Source organism: Cygnus olor, chromosome 16 (genome assembly GCF_009769625.2).
Source record: "Cygnus olor isolate bCygOlo1 chromosome 16, bCygOlo1.pri.v2, whole genome shotgun sequence".
Taxonomy (NCBI): Eukaryota; Metazoa; Chordata; class Aves; order Anseriformes; family Anatidae; genus Cygnus; species Cygnus olor.
Window position 1 is genome coordinate 14,230,376 of NC_049184.1, and position 17,414 is coordinate 14,247,789.

Below are 17,414 nucleotides of genomic sequence, written 5' to 3' on the forward strand. Positions count from 1 at the left end.
AGCAGCACATCAGAGCAGCTCCATTACTGACAATGCTGCCAGCTCAATTGCTGCTGGCTCGCCATTTGGGTCACTTTTGTTGCTTTTACGTTAACTATGTGTCTCACGCACCGTAATTGTGTTTTCCCTCCCTGCGACCACACGAAAAGCATCTGCTGATTGCCTGTCTTTCTCCTACCTTACATTTTTCCCCCTATAAAATGGGTAAAATTGAGCTTGCTTTCACACTGGAAACAAGCCCATAAGCTTCTCTGTGGATTTCAATACAGACAAAATGATGAAGTTTCCATTATTCAGGTGCCCCAGGGCAGCAAGGAAAGGAAAAGCAGGGACGGGAACACCAGGAGCAGCAGCCCCACAGAGCAGCACGATGGAAAATGCAGGGTGATAAAAAGCCCTGAGGCTTATTTTCCTTCATCACCATGGAGTGAGAGACCAGAAATAATTATTGAGGAAGGCCTTAGTGCTTGTCCCCAGACACAGCCTGTGTGCAATCGCTCCCTGCGATCAGGTGCATAGCACTTCCCTGGGTTTTTTTCCCTCTTCTCACTTCCTACAGCATTGCTGCAAGGCCAAAGGGCTGTTGCAGAGAGCAAGTACCAGAGAACCAATTGCACCATGAAACAAGAGGACAGCAAGGACAGCTCTCCCTTTGAGGAGCTTCCTACAGCAGTGTTTTTCTCTTAACTGTTTGACAAGTGGCTGCTGGCAGTCTCCCAGACAAACGTGTCCCCACACTGCAGCTGAGCTTTATCACTTGAGCTTCCTTGCATCAGCTGAGCCTCCTGGGTGCTAACTCCAAGCACACATGGGACAAGACATGCCATTGTAAGCTTTTTTACCATGGTTTGCATGAGTCTGCCTTCCCTTGTGCTTGGAGGGAGCAGCACACACACTGTTAGCCCAGCTGCTAAGCCTGCAGCCCAGACAAGCTGGCATTCACACCACAAGGACTGATGGTTTGCCTCTCACACCAGTTTCCCTCCAGCCCAGGATACCCCCCAGCCCTTGCAGGGCTGTAGCAGGATCCTACCAGCTCCACATCGTATGGAGCAGACCAAGGAGAGCTGCAAAGCTACTCAGAAAAGAGAGATGTTATTGCAGACCTACAGCTTCCTCACCTTCACCCTCTTGGCCATATGTCAAGGACGCTCAGTCTTAACCCCCCAAAAAGCAGAGGTTGCAAAAACCTCTATTCCTGCTCACTCCCAGCTGCTACACAGTTCTGCTGAGCCCACGAACCTGCCAGGGAGCAGCACTGCCAGCCCCTGATTGCAGCGAGGAGTTCATCGCATCCTCCCGGTAAATTAGGATGTTCTGGAGGACAGACGAGTAATTGATTGCTAAGTAACCTGCAGAGACATGAAACCGCTCAGCAGTTATCTAGTACTCACTAAACAACACAAAAAGGTTATTGATGCAGTTGGGGAGTGTTTCTGTACGGCATGCGCTCCCGTAACTCCTGACATCCGAGGCAGAGAATCGCATCACTTAGCATTTACAAGCAGCAAGCAATTCTTATTACAAAAATCAGCCTCCTGGCAAGGAGCCTCGGTGAGAGCCTGCAGAAACCAGTGGGAATGGACCGTTTACAAGGAAACCCTTTTTGTCCACCTTCAAGTGAAATTGAGGAGCCAGATCTCACAAAGCCCACATGTGGTCTGTGCCAGTACAATGACACTCTGATATTACTGAGGATCACTGGTATTGTGAGTGGAAAGATTTATTCGGTCCTAACACAGCCCTCCAACACAGAATGTCTCCTCCTGCTCCATCAGCTTGTCTGGAATTACTCACCTGGCAGGAGGCCTGGCCCCAGGGAGCTCCGTGCTTCAGAAACTGTTCTCTATGGAAGAGAGATTTGGTGTTTTCTTCCCCCCCTGCTTCGCCTCCACAAGAATCTGAAACACCTTCTGTGATTTGATTGCCTAGAATTGAAGTTGCATCAATAGGATTTCAGTCTGGGAGCAGCTTTCCCCACACACATACAGTGTGCAAACACCATGCTGCGACCTGGCAGCTTCATTTCCCCAGGGAATTTGATTTTAGGGGTGGGGGTTGCTTTGTGGCTGCCTGGGATTTGGGGTCCAAATTAAGCTTAAAGGGAGATGAATCAGGTCCTACTGATTTATGTTTGCCGCTCTTTTGGTTATTTCTGGCACACATACTAAAATTATCCCTACCTTCAGTTGCTTGGAGCCAAATGCCTGTTACATCCATGCCCCATAGGGGGCAGATGAAGAGGGTCCAGAAGCCTGAAACCTCAATCCGCAGCAATGCCTTTGGGTGTATATATATATTTTTTTTGGCATTTCACAACACACCATTTCCTACTGAGGCTCGCCTCTGTTATGCAACTTTCATTTGCTCCATCTCATGCTGAAACTCAACAAGGATCATGCTTTCAAAAACTGAATTATCATTAGCAGGTATTTGGCTACACAAATTGCGATGACCTAGTCAGGCAGGCGCAAGCTGCAGAAGTGAGCTGTAATAAATTATTTTAGTTCAAAGCCATAGAGTAACGTTTGGCTACACTCAAATCCAGCCTCCTACTTCCCCCCACCCCCTCCAAGTATAGTTGATGGTATCATAAACTATAAGATAGCCTGCTATCTTGGTTTGCCTGAAGAGCATTCATAGAAAGGTGCCAGCTCTGTGCAATCACCCTGGAATACGTCGTGCCAGAAGACAGATTCCACACTTTTTTAAAAAAATCTAAACAATGAACACTGTACAAAATATTAAAACGTTTTTCTAAAACATGGTATTAACATGGAGATGAGTCATTTCACTGTCATAACACCAGTGGGGAAGGGGAGCTGGAGTGAACAAAGCAAATTCATTCAGCAGCAATTTGCACTCCATAACCCTCCGATGATTAGCCTTTTAGGCCAGAGGAGCTCCGCTACTTAAGCAGAAGAGGTGACACATTTAGCTGTTGCTTAGAGATATTGGAATATATTGCACAGAGCCTGCTCCCCAGCGAGCATCCCCAAAGAGCTCTGTGCTGGTTTTCTGTGGGTGCATTAACCCCGTTGCAACGCCTTGGTTTGCAGTCACGCAGCTCTCAAAGCAAGACCAGGAGTGACAGGGGGTGACCTCCCAGAAGTGACATTTTAGATGTTTTTAGAAAAAGTCAAGGCAGCAACTTGTACCACCTGAAAGTGGCTCAGAGGCTCCAAGGGCCATTAGCAGCTCTGCAATAAGCAGTTTAATAGCAAGTAAATGAGGTCCAGTTCCTGCACGGGGTGCTGGTGTGCAGAGCGGTACCAAGCCAGCACACGTGTCCTGCAGAACCCCAGGGCTGCCAGCAGCAGGTCACCAAAAAGTGCCTCGTGGATGAGGAGCCAGGAGAAGAACAGCAAAACTCTACCCGCTCACACCCATTTCTTTTCTACACACCAGTTAGGACAGTTAACCTGCTTTTATTTCTCCTTTTGAAGTAGGATTCTGGTCCTTTTAAAGTAGGGTCCTTATGCCTTGCTTGCTACCTCTGCAAACCAAAGGACTGTGCTGGAGAATCCCCAAATATCTACGTTGTGCATATCTGCTCTAACAGCTGGGAGGAAAACGTAATCCTGTTAACATTTCAGTGGTAATTGGTAGGTTCAAGGGTTAACAGCATTCCAAGATGACTGCGAAAGCAAGCAATTAGCTGTACCCTGGAGCACCCCAGCACACGGCACTGTCACTCGATGTTTTTTACCTCACAGGTACAGGTCCTGAAGCCAGCTTGCATGACAGCCGTGACTCACATGGGCTGACGGAAGAAACCTGAGATAGGGAACAGCGAGAGCTCAAAGCCCAGAAGATAACTCCCATCCTGCAGAAGATTTGGGGTTTATCAAGAGCTGTGAGGAAGCTCCCGGCCATGGCAGCCCCGCAGGAAGGAGCGGACAGCTCCAGCCGCCCACCACCTCCCGCTTCTGTGCCTTCTATCCCCCATCACCGCTGGCCTGAGGAAATTACTCACACAGCATTTATCTTAATCGCTCCCCCGCAGAGGCAGCTATGGAGCAGTTATTGATATATCCCTCACCTGACAAGAACAGGCCATTTATAGGACTCATTACTCCTTTTCTTTTTCCAAAGCACCTCCAGTAGCACTTTGCCTTCACTCCAGCTTGCGGCAGGCTGCATGTCAGCAGCTGCTGGATCCATCACAATCGGTATTCACCATTCAGAGGCACTTTCTTGACCCCCAGCTCACCGGTTTCCCAATGGAGATGTCTGCTCCATCCCCAGCAAAACCAGCACCCTCCACCTGGCTCCTAGGGACGTCCCACGAGGTGGGCACCATCACCCACCCAAGCCAACCTGGCTCATTTTGGCCCAGAATGGTTGGGAAGCTGCTGCAGATGTCCTGGATCATGGTCAAGGGCAGAAACAGCCAGCACGTGGGTGACAAGTAAGCCTGGATTTCTCCCTTCCAGCTCACTCCAACACTCACCGACTGCTCCTTTGCCAAGCCAGTGCCACACCGAGGAGGAGCAGGAGGTTACTGGGGGTAATGGTGTCCAAATCCCACAAACACCCAGGCAGGCACCAGTGCAGCTCAGGACAAGCAGCTCCAAGGTGTCCTACCATAAATAACCTCACACTGTCATGGCTCACCAGAAGCCATCGCTTACAGATGGTTTGACATAGTCGGTTTGGGATATTAACCTGCAGTGCCACAGCACCTCATACAAATAAATCACCCTAATAACCAGCGTCTGCAAGACAGTCAGCAGAGAACATTTTGTTTTGGTGAGAAGCGTATTGATTGCACATTTGTGTCCTGGAGATGAACTTGACTCTTTGAAAGCAGCCAGAGCCCAGTGGAACAGGATCTTGTCCCCAACAGTCCCTCAGAGGGGAATTGAATCCATCTTATCAGGTTGGGAACAACCCCAGGACTCCTGGTGGCTGCAGGAGCTCCAGTCTCACCCCAGGGCTGCTGCTGGGCAGAGGCTGAGCCCAGCACTGCACAAGGCCTCCTCTTCCAGAGCTGGGAAGGGAAGCTGTCCCTTCAGGTATCCAGGAAAGCAGGAGTAATCCAAATCCACACCTGGTCTGTGTGACTACACCCTCCCTGCAAGCCCCATCTTTTCAGACACTTTCTTCATCGTTTTCTTTCCCTTTGCACCACTGACTCAAACTGCACGCTATCAACATGGGTTTCAAGAATTAAAACCATCTCCATCACATGAATCTGACAGGGCAGAAACCCTGTCCCTCTTACACCATGCTGGTGACAGCGCTCTTTGCACAAAGACACGTGCAAATAGCTCAGAGGGAAGACGCAGCTTGTACCCTTTGTAGCAGCAACTTGAAATCGGTACTTGGTTTCAGGGCTTCGTGCAAAAGCCAGTTCCAAGGTAAGAATGAGGGGAGTGAAAGGACAGCCTCTCAGCTCTCCCAGATCCCTGTGCTTTATGCTGGAAAACAGAAGGATTTTTATTGCAAACAATCTTCTGCCCTGAGGAACAGATCAGGATCACAATACTTCTACCTTTCAATAGCAACAAGCAATACCTCTGTGCTCACACCTCTCTGCATCACCTTAAGGTACAATTTGCAAGAGAGAAGGAAATTTCACTGGCCTCTTCCCCCCGTGGGATGTGGTCTGCATGCAAGGGACACCCTGACTGTTCACACTGAAAACAGCTGCTCTAAGGTCAGACGGATAGCGTGCACAAGATCCGCCGTATGGATTTTGCTTTGAAAGGCTTGTTCAGGCTGCCAGCCTCTTTTCTGGGAATTAATTTGGAAGCAAACAAGTCACGCCCTGTAAGAAGAGACGGTGACACTGTCAGAGCTGCGTCAGCTCCTCCGCTCCCCTCCGTCTCCCAGCACTAATGGGGCTCCCCCTTGTCTTCATCCAGAGAGAATTGTTCCTCAAAGTATTGGAAATGAAGTGAGCCGTAACTCGTAAGGCAGCAGCAGGTGCTCTCTAATGAGGGCATCGCGTATCACAAGGAAGATCAAGGTCAGAGTCCAAGGAGTGGGACCAGGCTCACCCAGGCTCATCCCCAGGATGCTCCCAAGCAGCCTCGCAGTGTGGGTAGATCCAGCCCCCAGGTGATATTCCCACAGTGACGGGCTCACCTGAACATCAGCTGCACCTGCAGGAGCCCTGGGCATCCAGCCCTTACCTGCCTGCACATGCTGAGCTCGGATCTGGGCAAGTTTGACAAGCTCAGGTTCCTCCTGTTAGAAATATTTTCCCCCAGAGAACCTCTGTGCAAACAGGAAATTTGACATTTCATTCTCCTGAAATTTTCTGTCTTCCAGTATTTCTTTTTCCTTGACAATGACAACTGATTCCCCCAAAAAATGCCTTCCCACTGCAGACCCATCCAAACCCAGCTTCCCCTACAACTACTTACGAGAACTTCCCCAAGAGAACACGAAGGCAGCTCTAGGGGTCTATGATCTGAAGTAACACCCCCATCATTGCTATGGATACTCTGTGGGCAAACTTCATTTTGTTTAATTATGCCAAGGTCTAACAGCTGGTGGAATTTTGGTAGAGATACAGAAAACATCTGCAAGAGCTGTACACCAGGCAAGGAAAAAAAATCCCTGTCTGCTGAAAAGTCAGTTATACCCACGGCCTTTAAGGAGGTACTTCTGAGTGCAAAGCGTTTTGTTCATCCCAGTTACTGGTGCACAGGAGTCTTGCCAGAAGAGGGTAAACACCCACGGAAAAAGGAACAAAATCAAACAGCCCTTGGCTGCGGGGCTCATTGAACCAGTGACCGCCTAGTTCAGGAATGACACCGCACGCTGGCAGGCTGAGCCCTGCTGGATGCCTGCACTTCCTCTCCCCTGGTTCTAAAACAAAGGTCAGGCAACCTCCAGCTGGGTGCTGCATTTAAAAGACTAAAGGAGAACCAAGATGACCCTCGATTTCCTTTTTCCTCTTTTTACAGGGACATGAAAAGGAAGGGATCTTATGCTGTTCCTGGTTTTGTTATTTAACCTGAGTGTGTTTCTGCCAGGCTTTGCAGGACCCCCACACCTCACCAAGCACATCCCAGGATTTAGCTGCATTTCCAAGAGATGGACCCAGCTGGGGGGACGTCAACTGAGCTCCCCCGGAGCAGCTGAAGCCTGCAGGAATCTGGCAAGGTATGTCTGTTTATTTGTTCATTATGAGCTCTGTAATGGTGTGTACCCTCCTCCCACTCCCTCCCTCCACACACATTTGTGCATCTTCCCTGGTTAAAAACAGCCAGTGCTCCCTGGTGAAACATTTTAACGCACACACCAGCACTTCACACATCCCTCACTCAAACAGCCACAGCGTGACAGCCCTGGGTGCCGCCTGTGCACCCCAACCTCTCCCCTATTCCCGAAGAGAGCTGCCCTGGTGCAACAGCTGCTTGCCAGCATCTCCCTCGTTCCCCATTTAAATAGCCCAGCACAGACAGAACTTTCTCCCCCCCTTTCTCCCTGGTGAGGAGGAGTGCTAATTACTCCGACGTGCGATGCACACACAGGCACCATGTTGATATGATTGCAAGGACTGGTAACGTCAGCATCCCGGGGACCCTCCTCCGGCTGGGAGCAGAGGGAAGAGGCTCAGCCATGCGGAGCAGCAGGTGCCGGAGGCAGCCGGAGCCACTCGCCAGGTAAGGGGCACTCCAAGCCCAACGCTGCTCTTCCTGCTCAGTTTCTTGCCGTGCCACCACTAGCGGAGCGAGGCACTTCTCTCTGCAGAGCCTGGGGACCAGTTGCCAAACCTTTGATCTTGGCAGGGGTCGGCTGTTTGCTCGCTTCCCTGCGGAGGAATTCTCGGAAGCATGGGTCAGGCAATAGCGGTGGAAGCTGCGAGGGAGGTGTAAACAGACAGGGGGATTCTTGCTTTGACTCTAAAGCAGATTTGCTTTCAGGGTACTCCCCCCCCCCCCTTTCAGCCTGGATAGCCCTGAACTTTGGAGATCCACACGTTTTTCTGTGACAAGTTTTGTGTACTGCCACAAATGCATGCAGTGAGCATGGTCTGATATCATAAGCTATACTCAATTTAAAAAGTTACTTTAAATGTGGGTTAAGCCTCTTTAACTTAGTTTTAGAAATATTCCTTCAACTCTGTTTTTTCACCCTTCCTTCTCTTGACAGGGGACCCCTGGTGTGAGGAGCAGCCACACCAGAAACTCCCTCCGTGTGTGTGCAGTCTCAGCCGGAGAAACAAGTTTGAAGTCCCCAGCACAAAGAAAGGCATTAATTAAATACAACAATGCTTCTGCTCTGACATGGAAAAAAAAGCCCTGCAAGTGGGGGAGCAGCCAGCCCTCAAGTGCTCCAAGGGCTGAGAGAAGCCGGCCAGGCACAAAGCTCCCTCCCTGCCCTCCTCACTCCTGCAACCCCCAGGACTTGTGCTGCAGATGGCTGAACAGGAGCCACTTCACCTCCCCAGCAGAGAAAAGCCACGGCTCACCTACATCCTCTCCAAGAGAGGAGAGGTTCGACTTGCATAGGGAGATACAATCCTTATTTGCTTTGTTCATGGAGCCTTCTGCATCATTCAATTTTTTTTTTCCCTGCTCATTTCAAAAGTCTGACTTCTCCCATGGTAGCAAACAGAGGTAAGTGAGATTACCCATGCTGCCTCAACTCACTTTTTGGAAATAACCTGATTCTAGATGATAGAGCAGCTTTGTACCATACAGGATAAAAGGTTCTCCCACCTGGGCTAGCAAGGCTTTCAGTGACTTCAGAGGGCAGCCTGTGACCAGCAGGCATGGGGAACAGCTCTCTCTGGGATGGTCTGAACAGCACCTGCAGCAGTGCAGGCAACAGCTGCTACCCGGACAGCAGCATGAGGTTCAACTTCTCCTTCCAAGAGCAAGCAGCCGATTTCTATGTTGTCCTCCCTGTGATTTACTCCGTGATTTGTGCTGTTGGGCTCACAGGCAACACCGCTGTTATCTATGTGATCCTCAAGGCTCCTAAGATGAAGACTGTGACAAACATGTTCATCCTGAACCTTGCCATAGCTGACGACTTGTTCACACTTGTCTTACCCATTAATATTGCTGAGCACCTCCTGCACTACTGGCCCTTTGGAGAAGTCCTCTGCAAGGTCATCTTGTCCATTGACCACTACAACATCTTCTCCAGTATTTATTTCTTAACTGTCATGAGCATAGACCGGTATCTGGTCGTACTGGCCACAGTAAAGTCCAAGAGGATGCCACATCGTACGTACCAAGCAGCCAGGATCGTCAGTTTGTGCATCTGGATCCTAGTCACCATCATAGTTCTCCCCTTCATCATCTTTGCTAACGTCTATGTGGATGACCTGGAGATCAAGAGTTGTGGTCTAAATTTCCCCAAGCCCGAAAGGTTTTGGTTCAAAGCCAGCAGGATCTATACCCTCATCCTTGGCTTCGCCATTCCAGTATCCACCATCTGCATCCTCTACACCATGATGCTGTACAAGCTGAGGAACATGCACTTGAACTCTAACGCTAAAGCCCTGGACAAAGCCAAGAAGAAAGTCACTATCATGGTCTTCATCGTCCTGGCCGTGTGTCTCTTCTGCTGGACCCCCTTCCACTTGGCCACCATCGTGGCTTTGACCACTGACTTGCCCCAGACCTCCATGGTCATTGGCATATCCTACTTCATCACCAGCCTAAGCTATGCCAATTCCTGCTTGAATCCCTTCTTGTATGCCTTCCTGGATGACAGCTTTCGGAAAAGTTTCCGGAAGATGCTGGAATGCAGAACTTCTTAAGCACGGGGCTGGGGCTCGCAGATCCCTTCCCTCCCATGGCTCTGCAGGGGCAACTTTGCAAACTTAGGGGAACACTTAATGAATGCACAACCCTTCTCTTTAGTTTACATGTATGTGTATGTCTATTATCATTCCCAAATTTTGTCCTGCTTACTTGCCAGTCTTGCATTTTCCCCTCTCCACATCCCCAAACATCTCAGAATCGCATCGCTACGTTCTTATTTTTAATCACACACCCCAAAGCACTAAGGACAGAACTTCCCTTTTAACAGTTTGCTTCTGCTCCATGGCAGTCCTTTATTGCCATCTGCTGTACAGCACAGAGAAGCTGAAAAGCAGCTTTCAGATTAAGGGGTGGTTCAGTTCTCAATAGCTGTGGTATCTGGGGGATGGTTTGATGCAGCAGAGCCAACACGCACTTTGTGTCATAAAAAAACAGACAGAGGATGCAAGATGAGTATTTGGAAGAATATTTCATGTTCACATGTGCACAGGTGTTATGGCCTTGTTTTTGACTGAGGGATGTCTATTGCACTCCCACAGCCAGATTTCTTCTTTCCTGAACTGGTAACACAAGTTAAATTTAAACCAAAAAGCAAAACCTGTGTCTTAAAAGTGATATCCAACACTGTATAAATATTTCAGCAACTGTAGTAATTTGTGTTAGAAATTATTTTTAACTAATTGTTTCTGTTAAATGTCAAATATATATTTATTTAAGAGTGACTGATGAAATAAACTTCATGGGGAAAAAAATGGTCCCTCTTTCTCTGAAGAAACCCTGTGCTACTTGTCCCACATCACTGCTATATGCATTGCATTTTATCTACTGTAAAATCAGAAGTCACCAATTTGTAACAAATCAGGTGTTTTGTAAGCCACAAACAAATCAGGTGTTTTGCTGCCCTCACCATGGCTTTCCCCCGACCAGCTCAAAGCACTGGTGAATATCAATCCATATAACATTAAATACTTATAAATAGGTACCTCACTTGCCCCAAAATACCTGTAAGCTCTTATCTATGCTTCTAGACCCATGCATTAGCTTACAGAAAAGTTTTTATGCACATTTGTGGCCAGCTTGCAGCACTCAAGCTGTTTCAGTGTTTCCCCTGCTTACAGGACAGGGAGGCAACCTGCAGGACATGGTACAACAGGGGCAGTGGTGTAGCCACCAAAGCACTTTGTTAAGTGTGAGTGGAAATTTTCAACCAAAGCAATACCGAAAACCCACTGCAGTCATCACCACCCTAAAAAACACCTGATACCAGCCCTAGTGCTAGGGCAGCAGGCCCAGCTGAGCACAGCACTCACTGTCCTGGAGGGCTGTGGTAAGGGACCTGCCTGGGGCAAGATTGGTCTCACACCCCTTAACCTCCCTAGGGGTCTATATTAACTGTTTTAAGTTAAAACTTGCAAAATAAGTTTTTCTCAAAAAAACTCAGGTCTCATTTACAATGAGACACACTTAAGCTTTTTTTCCCTGTCTTTTCCTCATTTTCCCATCTTCAGCTTGGGACAGGGAGAGCTCCCTGGCCCTAAAGGCACCAAGCTGGGCCCTGACCTGTCTGCCCCCTACCAGGAAAGCACAGAATGGGTGAATCAAAAGAATACGGGATAGAGACAAGCTACAGCACACCTACCTGAGCCCATCCACAAGACAAGAGACCAAGAACGTAGGTTCTCCCAGAAAACAAGGATGAAGAGGAGGGTGCACCCCAAGGTCCATCCAGGAGACCACACTAGGAGGGAAGGGCTCTGGTGGCAGCACCCAGCTTAAATGGGCTCCTGGAGAGGGTGGGGGCCTGGGGCAGCCCCCAGGTGAGGCCACTCAGGGTGATTCAGGCCTGTGAGTGCCCTCAGGGCTCTGGCACCATAATTAGCAGCCTTTGATACATCATAAAGGCAATTCTGTGTTTCCCTTTTAGAAAACCGAAAGAGATTTGTGAACATGAAGTCATTTGTATTGCCTTCTCCATAATAAAAGCGTTAATTTTGGAAAAATTTGTAGGGTTGGGGTGATGCGGGTGGTTGATTCTGGGCAGAAAGCTGGGGGCCGTGTCCCGACCACCTCCCGAGGGCAGGAGGCGGGTGCTGGCAGCAGCAGGGTGCTGGGGTGCTCCAAGGCCCCTGGGAGCAGAGACAGAGCACCACAAGCACCTGGGCTGCGACAGGCACCCACGGCTTCAGCACGGCTGCCATCTGCTGGCAACAGGCTCCGGAGGGGGGAAAAAAACCTCGGGGTCCCCAAAAGCTGGCTCCTGGGGTGCCACCGAGCACCTGGCTTCTCTGCTTAGGTCCAACGCCAATGCTCGTCGGCGTCAGGTCTGCGGGAAAGGCAGCAAAGACCCTGTCGAGCTGAAATCACCCTCGTTCAGAGCCAAGTGTCATTGATGGAGCTTTTTCCCTTTCAGTCCTGTTTCATGACAGCCACAAAATCAGCATGGCTGAGGTTGGGGGCACCTCTGGAGATCGCCCAGCCCGACATCCCCCGCTCAAGCAGCCCCTGCTGCAGGTTGCCCAGGGCCGTGTCCACTCCAGTTTTAAATATCTCCAAGCATGGAGAAGCCACAGCCTCTCTGGGTACTGCACCACCCTCGCAGCAGTGGGTTTTTTTTTTTTTTCCCTACATATGAACAGAATTTCCTGTATTTCAGTTTGCACCTTAGCCTCCCGTCTGAGCACAGCCGAGAAAGGTGTGATCCCATTTTCTCCGCATCCTCCAGCAGATATTTGGCCGAGGGGTCCCAGCGGTCCCATGCTGTTGTCAGCATCCTGCCTGCAGCCCTGCTTTTCTCTGTCAAACGCTCGAGGCAGGAACCTCAGCTCCTCTTTGCTTCCATGGAGTGCCCAAGGAGAGGAAGGGGTTGCTCTGACCGAGGTCTCCCCCATGTGCAGGGGATGTCCTGCTGCCACGGGTGCAGGAGATGGTGGTGTGCATGCCAAACGGCGCCCTGTGCTGCAGCAGCCCCGTGGCACTAAGCGGCACTCTCCGCTTTTCTTTGCAGCTCCGGCAGCTCCGCAGCACTGCTGGGCTGCACGCAAGGGAGCTGCCTGCGAGGCTGCGTGCTCGGGCAGAGCCTCTGAGCACGCAGCCAGAGCCTGGCTGCTGCTGCTGCTGCTGCTGCTGGGAGAGCAGAAATCAGGGTGGAGGGGACATTTCCCTGCTCTTTGCACAAGTTCACCCTGCAGAAAACCTGCACGCCTGCTTATCCGTCTGAATCAGGCTGGTTTGTTGCAGACAAGCATTGGCCATGCCTTGAACACTGGAGGCAGGGAAATAAATGCCCTTAACGAGTCACCTAATAAATCCCCTGCTATCACTCTGCTAACCCAAGCATCCCTCCCAGGGTCCCCAAGGTTGCAGGGGGCTCCACCAGCAACCCTCCCTCCCTTCCAGCCCCTTCCAGCTGGCCGTGCATCAAGCAGGACAGCCGGCTCAGCCCCAAAGCCGAAGATGAGCTTCCTTCTGGGATGCCTGAATGAGTGCAAAGGTGCTGGGCAACCTCGCAGCTCCCTGGCTACAGCAGGAGCTGGGGGCTTTCGGCTTGCTCCTGCGTGCTGCAGCAGGTGGGGGAAGGCAGGGCCTCCTGCCTGCCCCCCGCCAGGCAGGACATCAGGACATCACCTGCCCCTTGGGGACTGGGGGACTGTGCTTTGTCAGCCTCAGGAGATGGAAAAAGATGCGATTTCCACCCCAGAAACAGGAATTAGGGCTCATATTCCCACCACAGACTTTAAATGCAGGCACCTGAGACATGGAGTGGGGATCGGAAATCACTATTGCTTTTTAAGCCTTCATGCTGCAGCAAGAAATTTTTTTTGTCTCAGTCAATTGTGCTCGCTGGAGTTGTGCCGTAGCTCCTTCCCCTGCAAAGCTGTAATCCCCTGGTACCTGAGCAGTCTCGCACCGTCTCCTGCTGCTGGTCGCGATTTTGGGTGAGAAATTAAATAATTCTCCAGCGAGGAATGAAGGCCCAGCTCTCAAGCATATTTAGATTAAAAAAAAAAAAAAAAAAAAAAAAAAAAACACTGAGAAGAGAAATTAAAAATGGATGAGCAAAAACTCTATATAGAGGAATACAGTAGATATGAAGCAGAAGGGTCTGTAGCTGATACTGTTAAAAGCCATCCAAGGGAGATAATTTGTACAGCCTGGCTTGTCCATAGCATTTGCATCCTGGGGGCCCCTGTGTGTCATCTGGATAGGGACAAAAGGTGCTGATGTGCCACCAGCCCCCGATGCTCCCACTGCAAACCCAAGGAACCAGTGAGCCCCCCACGTCTGCTGCTAGTTTGGGGAGAAACGAGCCCAGTTTGATGCCTTCAGAGGGTCTCAGCTCCTCGAAGCTTGGCGTTCCCACCCTCGGCTCACTTGTGCTGGGAGGACAGGAGGGAAAGGAAAACACCAAGTGCAGTGGCAGTAAATATTGCCAGGAGTTTCTCGCCGGCATTTGCTTTTGGTAAGTAAAGATGCAGAGAGAAAGATCAAAGCCGTCTGAATAGCTTTTAATTACGAGCCTCAATTGCTCTATTTTCTCTCAGAAAAGTATTACAATTATCTAACAAAGCTCTTCGAGTGGAATTAGGCACTAGCCCGAAGCTTCAAGAGCTGTTTAGCGGCTATTTTCCCTTTAAAAAAAAATAATATTTGATGTCTAGATAAAAAACAGGCACTCCTATAAGTGCCTAAAGCCAAATCCAGTGCTCGCTGCATAAAGAGGCAGCTGGAAAGCTTTCCCGGAGTGGAGGTGACCGTGGCTCTGGTAAGCCACCACCCCCGGCCTGTGTCCCCTTAGCACCTCCCGCATGGGGACAGGGAGTCCCCAGGGAGGGCAAAATAAACCACAGCTTTGTCCCAGCAAAAGACCTTTGACAGCTCCCAGCAGGGACATGTCCCCATTTTCAGTTCCTCGAGCTGTAATTCATTTCTCGCTCTTTCACCAGGGCTTCTGTACATCATCACCTGCCCCTGCTCTGCAGCTTTCCCTGGACAGCTCACGGCTGAAGACCAAGGCAGCTCGGGAGTTTCTAAAGCCCAAAACATCCCCTGGACAAAATTCAATAAGGCAGATGAACAAGGAACGCAGAAAAAAAATAAGGATTCGGTTTCATAAACTTAACCTTCAAATGAGATCAGAGGCTGGTAATTAATAAAGTCAGATTTCAATGCAATGAAGTGTCCCAAGAGACCCAGCCTGCTGCTGCCTCATATCGATGCGATGGATGCGGGTGTAATTACATTTCTCTGCGCTGTGCGGTGGAGAAGGGCAGCTCTGTGCTGTGGGCTGAGTTCAGCAAAGCTCCTTCCTTCCAGGCTGAGCAGGAGCCAGGCAGAGGAGGCTGGTGGCTGCTGCTGGAGGAGCAGGGATGAGACAGGTCAGAGCCTCGCCAGGCTCACTTCCATCCCTAACACACAAGGCGGTTTTCCAGGAAAACACATTGAAGCTAAACCCCAGAGAAGATGCCAAAGCAAACTGTGGGGAGAGCAGCCCTGCTTGGCTTTCCATCCCCTCCGCCCCACCGCCGCAGGAATGCAGGGAGCAGGGATAAATGCTAGCGCCAGAGGTTGGGCTCGTTTTCTGCTCTTTTAAGCTTAATCCCCGGAGGCGAGTGATTATCTCCAGGAATTTTCTCTGTGGTTAAGCAAAGCAAGAGCAGTGCAATGCCAGATGAGGGGAAGTCCAAAATACATGAACAAATGACCTGTGCATGTGGAGAAGTTGCCATTAATGCCTAAAATTGAGCAAACGTTAAACAGCCAAGTCACAACACAGGATTCATTTCATGGGGGAAAGTAGGCTGAAAAGCCATTAATCTTGATTACCCATCGACTACATGGCTTGTGTTTTTGTTCCTCATCACTGAGTGAATCAGCATGGCATGGTCCTTTCAGAGCACTTACTGCACATGGCAGACTGAAAACACACACAAAAATCGATGCTTATAGCCTGGGTAGAGCTTCTGCAAACTTTGCCGGGTCTCCTCTCTGCTGCCAGCAGAAAGGTGAGCTGATGCAACAACAAAAAAAAAATAGAGTTTGTGGGAACATGCTAATTCTGCCAGCGGTTTCCTTGGGAAAAATTAAAATAAATAAATAAATAAATAAAAATCAAGCTTCCTGCTTAGATTCTTGCCAATTCATCCTTCACCTCACCGTGCTCAAAATCTGCTGTTTGGCAGGGCTGGTCCTGCTTGGCTCTTGGCTCCCGAGCATGCTGCCAGGCTGGATGCCAGTGGTGGATGCATGCAGGCAGGAGGGCTCCTCGCAGCCCCCCAGCCCCACGGGAGCTACAGCCCCTTGCACCAGTAACATGCACTGGAGGAAAAACGCCTTTTGCTGCATTAATGGACAGGCTGAGTGCTCCCAGAAATTGGTGCCAGCATGGTCTCTGCAGGCCGGATTTGCCACCCAGCTCCTAATACTGCAGGAGGAGGCAAGGATTGGGGAGTAAAGCCGGAACAAGCAGCAAGGACATGCATAACACCATAATGGAGCCACAAATGATCCAACCTGCACTTTACTCAGGAGCATCCCAAGCAGTGCCAGCAAGGAGCAAGGGGATTTGCTTCCAGTGGCCCAACCAGCAGCTCAAGGACAGAGGAGCAAATACCCTGAAAGCTAAACAGGAGAGGCATTCTCCTAGGGTGAAGGTGGTCCTAGCTGGTTTGGGGTATTATTGTGCATTTTCTACTCCAGGGAGTGAGTTTTTTTGGTCGCTGAAGCAGAAACCTTGCCTGCAGTTGGAGAGGCAGCGGCTGCTCGCAGAGCAAGGCCGGGGAAAAGGCGGTCTGGGTGCCCCAGGCTGCAGAGAGCCCACATCACTCCTTCGCTGCAGACAGCTGGGACTGCGCTGCTTTAAGGGAGAGAGAGAGCAAAGTCAGTTTACATGGCTGATTAACATCATCGTTGCCAAGATACATAACCATGTTGTTCTATTTATTGATCATTTCATTCTGTCATGCAATATATCCAGGCTTCAGGGGAGTGAGAAAAGGAACAAAGGGAGTTCAGGAGCTGTGGGGCTCTTTCTGAAGTGTACCGACCCCATTAGCAGTCCCTTTGCATGTCTCCTCAGTGCTCAGAAAAATCCTGAAAGTCCTTCTTTTGGAATGAGTCGTGGCCTTAACATGTATGTTATTATGTGTTTTAAGCAAAGGAGGCATGTAGCACTGGTGTAAATGGGCAAGGCAGGGGCATGCAGCCACTCAAAATGGATGTGCATCAGCTCAGACATGGCAAGGAGGGGCTACAGATCCTCTGACATCACCTTCCACCCCCAAAAACCCTATGCCAAACACCAATTGGCATCACAGCTCTTATTTCTTAGAGCCCTTATATCTCTGTTCCTCACACAGCACCATGACTCTCCGGTTACTGTCCGATGCTGAAACCTCCGGACCCCATTTCATTTTCTCGCCCTTATTCCAGCCTCGGGGCACGGCTCAGAAGGTTCGGGTCAGGGATGTGAAGCACCCCGGAGGAGCAGGGGCGAGCCCTGCAGCGCTGAGTGCCGGCACTGCTCGTTCCGCACAGTTCTGCACGACGGATCCACACGGAAACTCGGCGTGGTGGGGAATGCACCATCAGGGTACAGCCCAGGAGCCTTCCAAAGGAGGTTCTCCTTGCCGGGAGATTCTGCTCAGACATAAATACCCACAAAAATAGCCGAAGGGAAGC

The 17,414-nt window shown here is 50.2% G+C and overlaps 2 protein-coding genes across 8 annotated transcripts in view; one reads left to right on the forward strand and one right to left on the reverse strand.

Annotated features, from left to right (window-relative positions):
- LOC121079088 overlaps nt 1–11,521 on the reverse strand; it is a 39,399-nt gene extending 27,878 nt beyond the window's left edge. For 4 of the 5 annotated variants that reach the window (XM_040575954.1, XM_040575953.1, XM_040575952.1 and 1 more), the window contains exons 1-2: nt 11,377–11,521; nt 1,798–1,928 (exon numbers count right to left, since the gene is read on the reverse strand). The gene's annotated coding sequence lies outside the window, so the exon portion shown is untranslated. The remainder of the gene's footprint in view (nt 1–1,797; nt 1,929–11,376) is intronic. The other variant, XM_040575951.1, reaches the window with a different exon arrangement.
- NPBWR2 (neuropeptides B and W receptor 2) lies at nt 1,573–10,450 on the forward strand. Of its 3 annotated transcripts, none has more exons than XM_040575957.1 (3): nt 1,573–7,119; nt 7,491–7,622; nt 8,113–10,450. In XM_040575957.1, exon 3 carries the CDS (start codon nt 8,735–8,737, stop codon nt 9,731–9,733), a length of 999 nt encoding a protein of 332 aa, XP_040431891.1. In that variant the 5' UTR covers nt 1,573–7,119; nt 7,491–7,622; nt 8,113–8,734; the 3' UTR covers nt 9,734–10,450. The 3 variants fall into 3 exon arrangements, with proteins under 3 accessions (XP_040431891.1, XP_040431890.1, XP_040431889.1); XM_040575956.1 differs by having other exon boundaries at nt 1,573–6,833; nt 6,921–7,622; XM_040575955.1 differs by having other exon boundaries at nt 1,573–7,622.
- Nucleotides 11,522–17,414: the final 5,893 nt, after the last annotated feature.

What these genes read in the sequence shown, in the direction of transcription:
- NPBWR2 (XM_040575955.1), top strand. Translation starts at nt 8,735, where the DNA reads ATGGGGAACAGCTCTCTCTGGGATGGTCTGAACAGCACCTGCAGCAGT.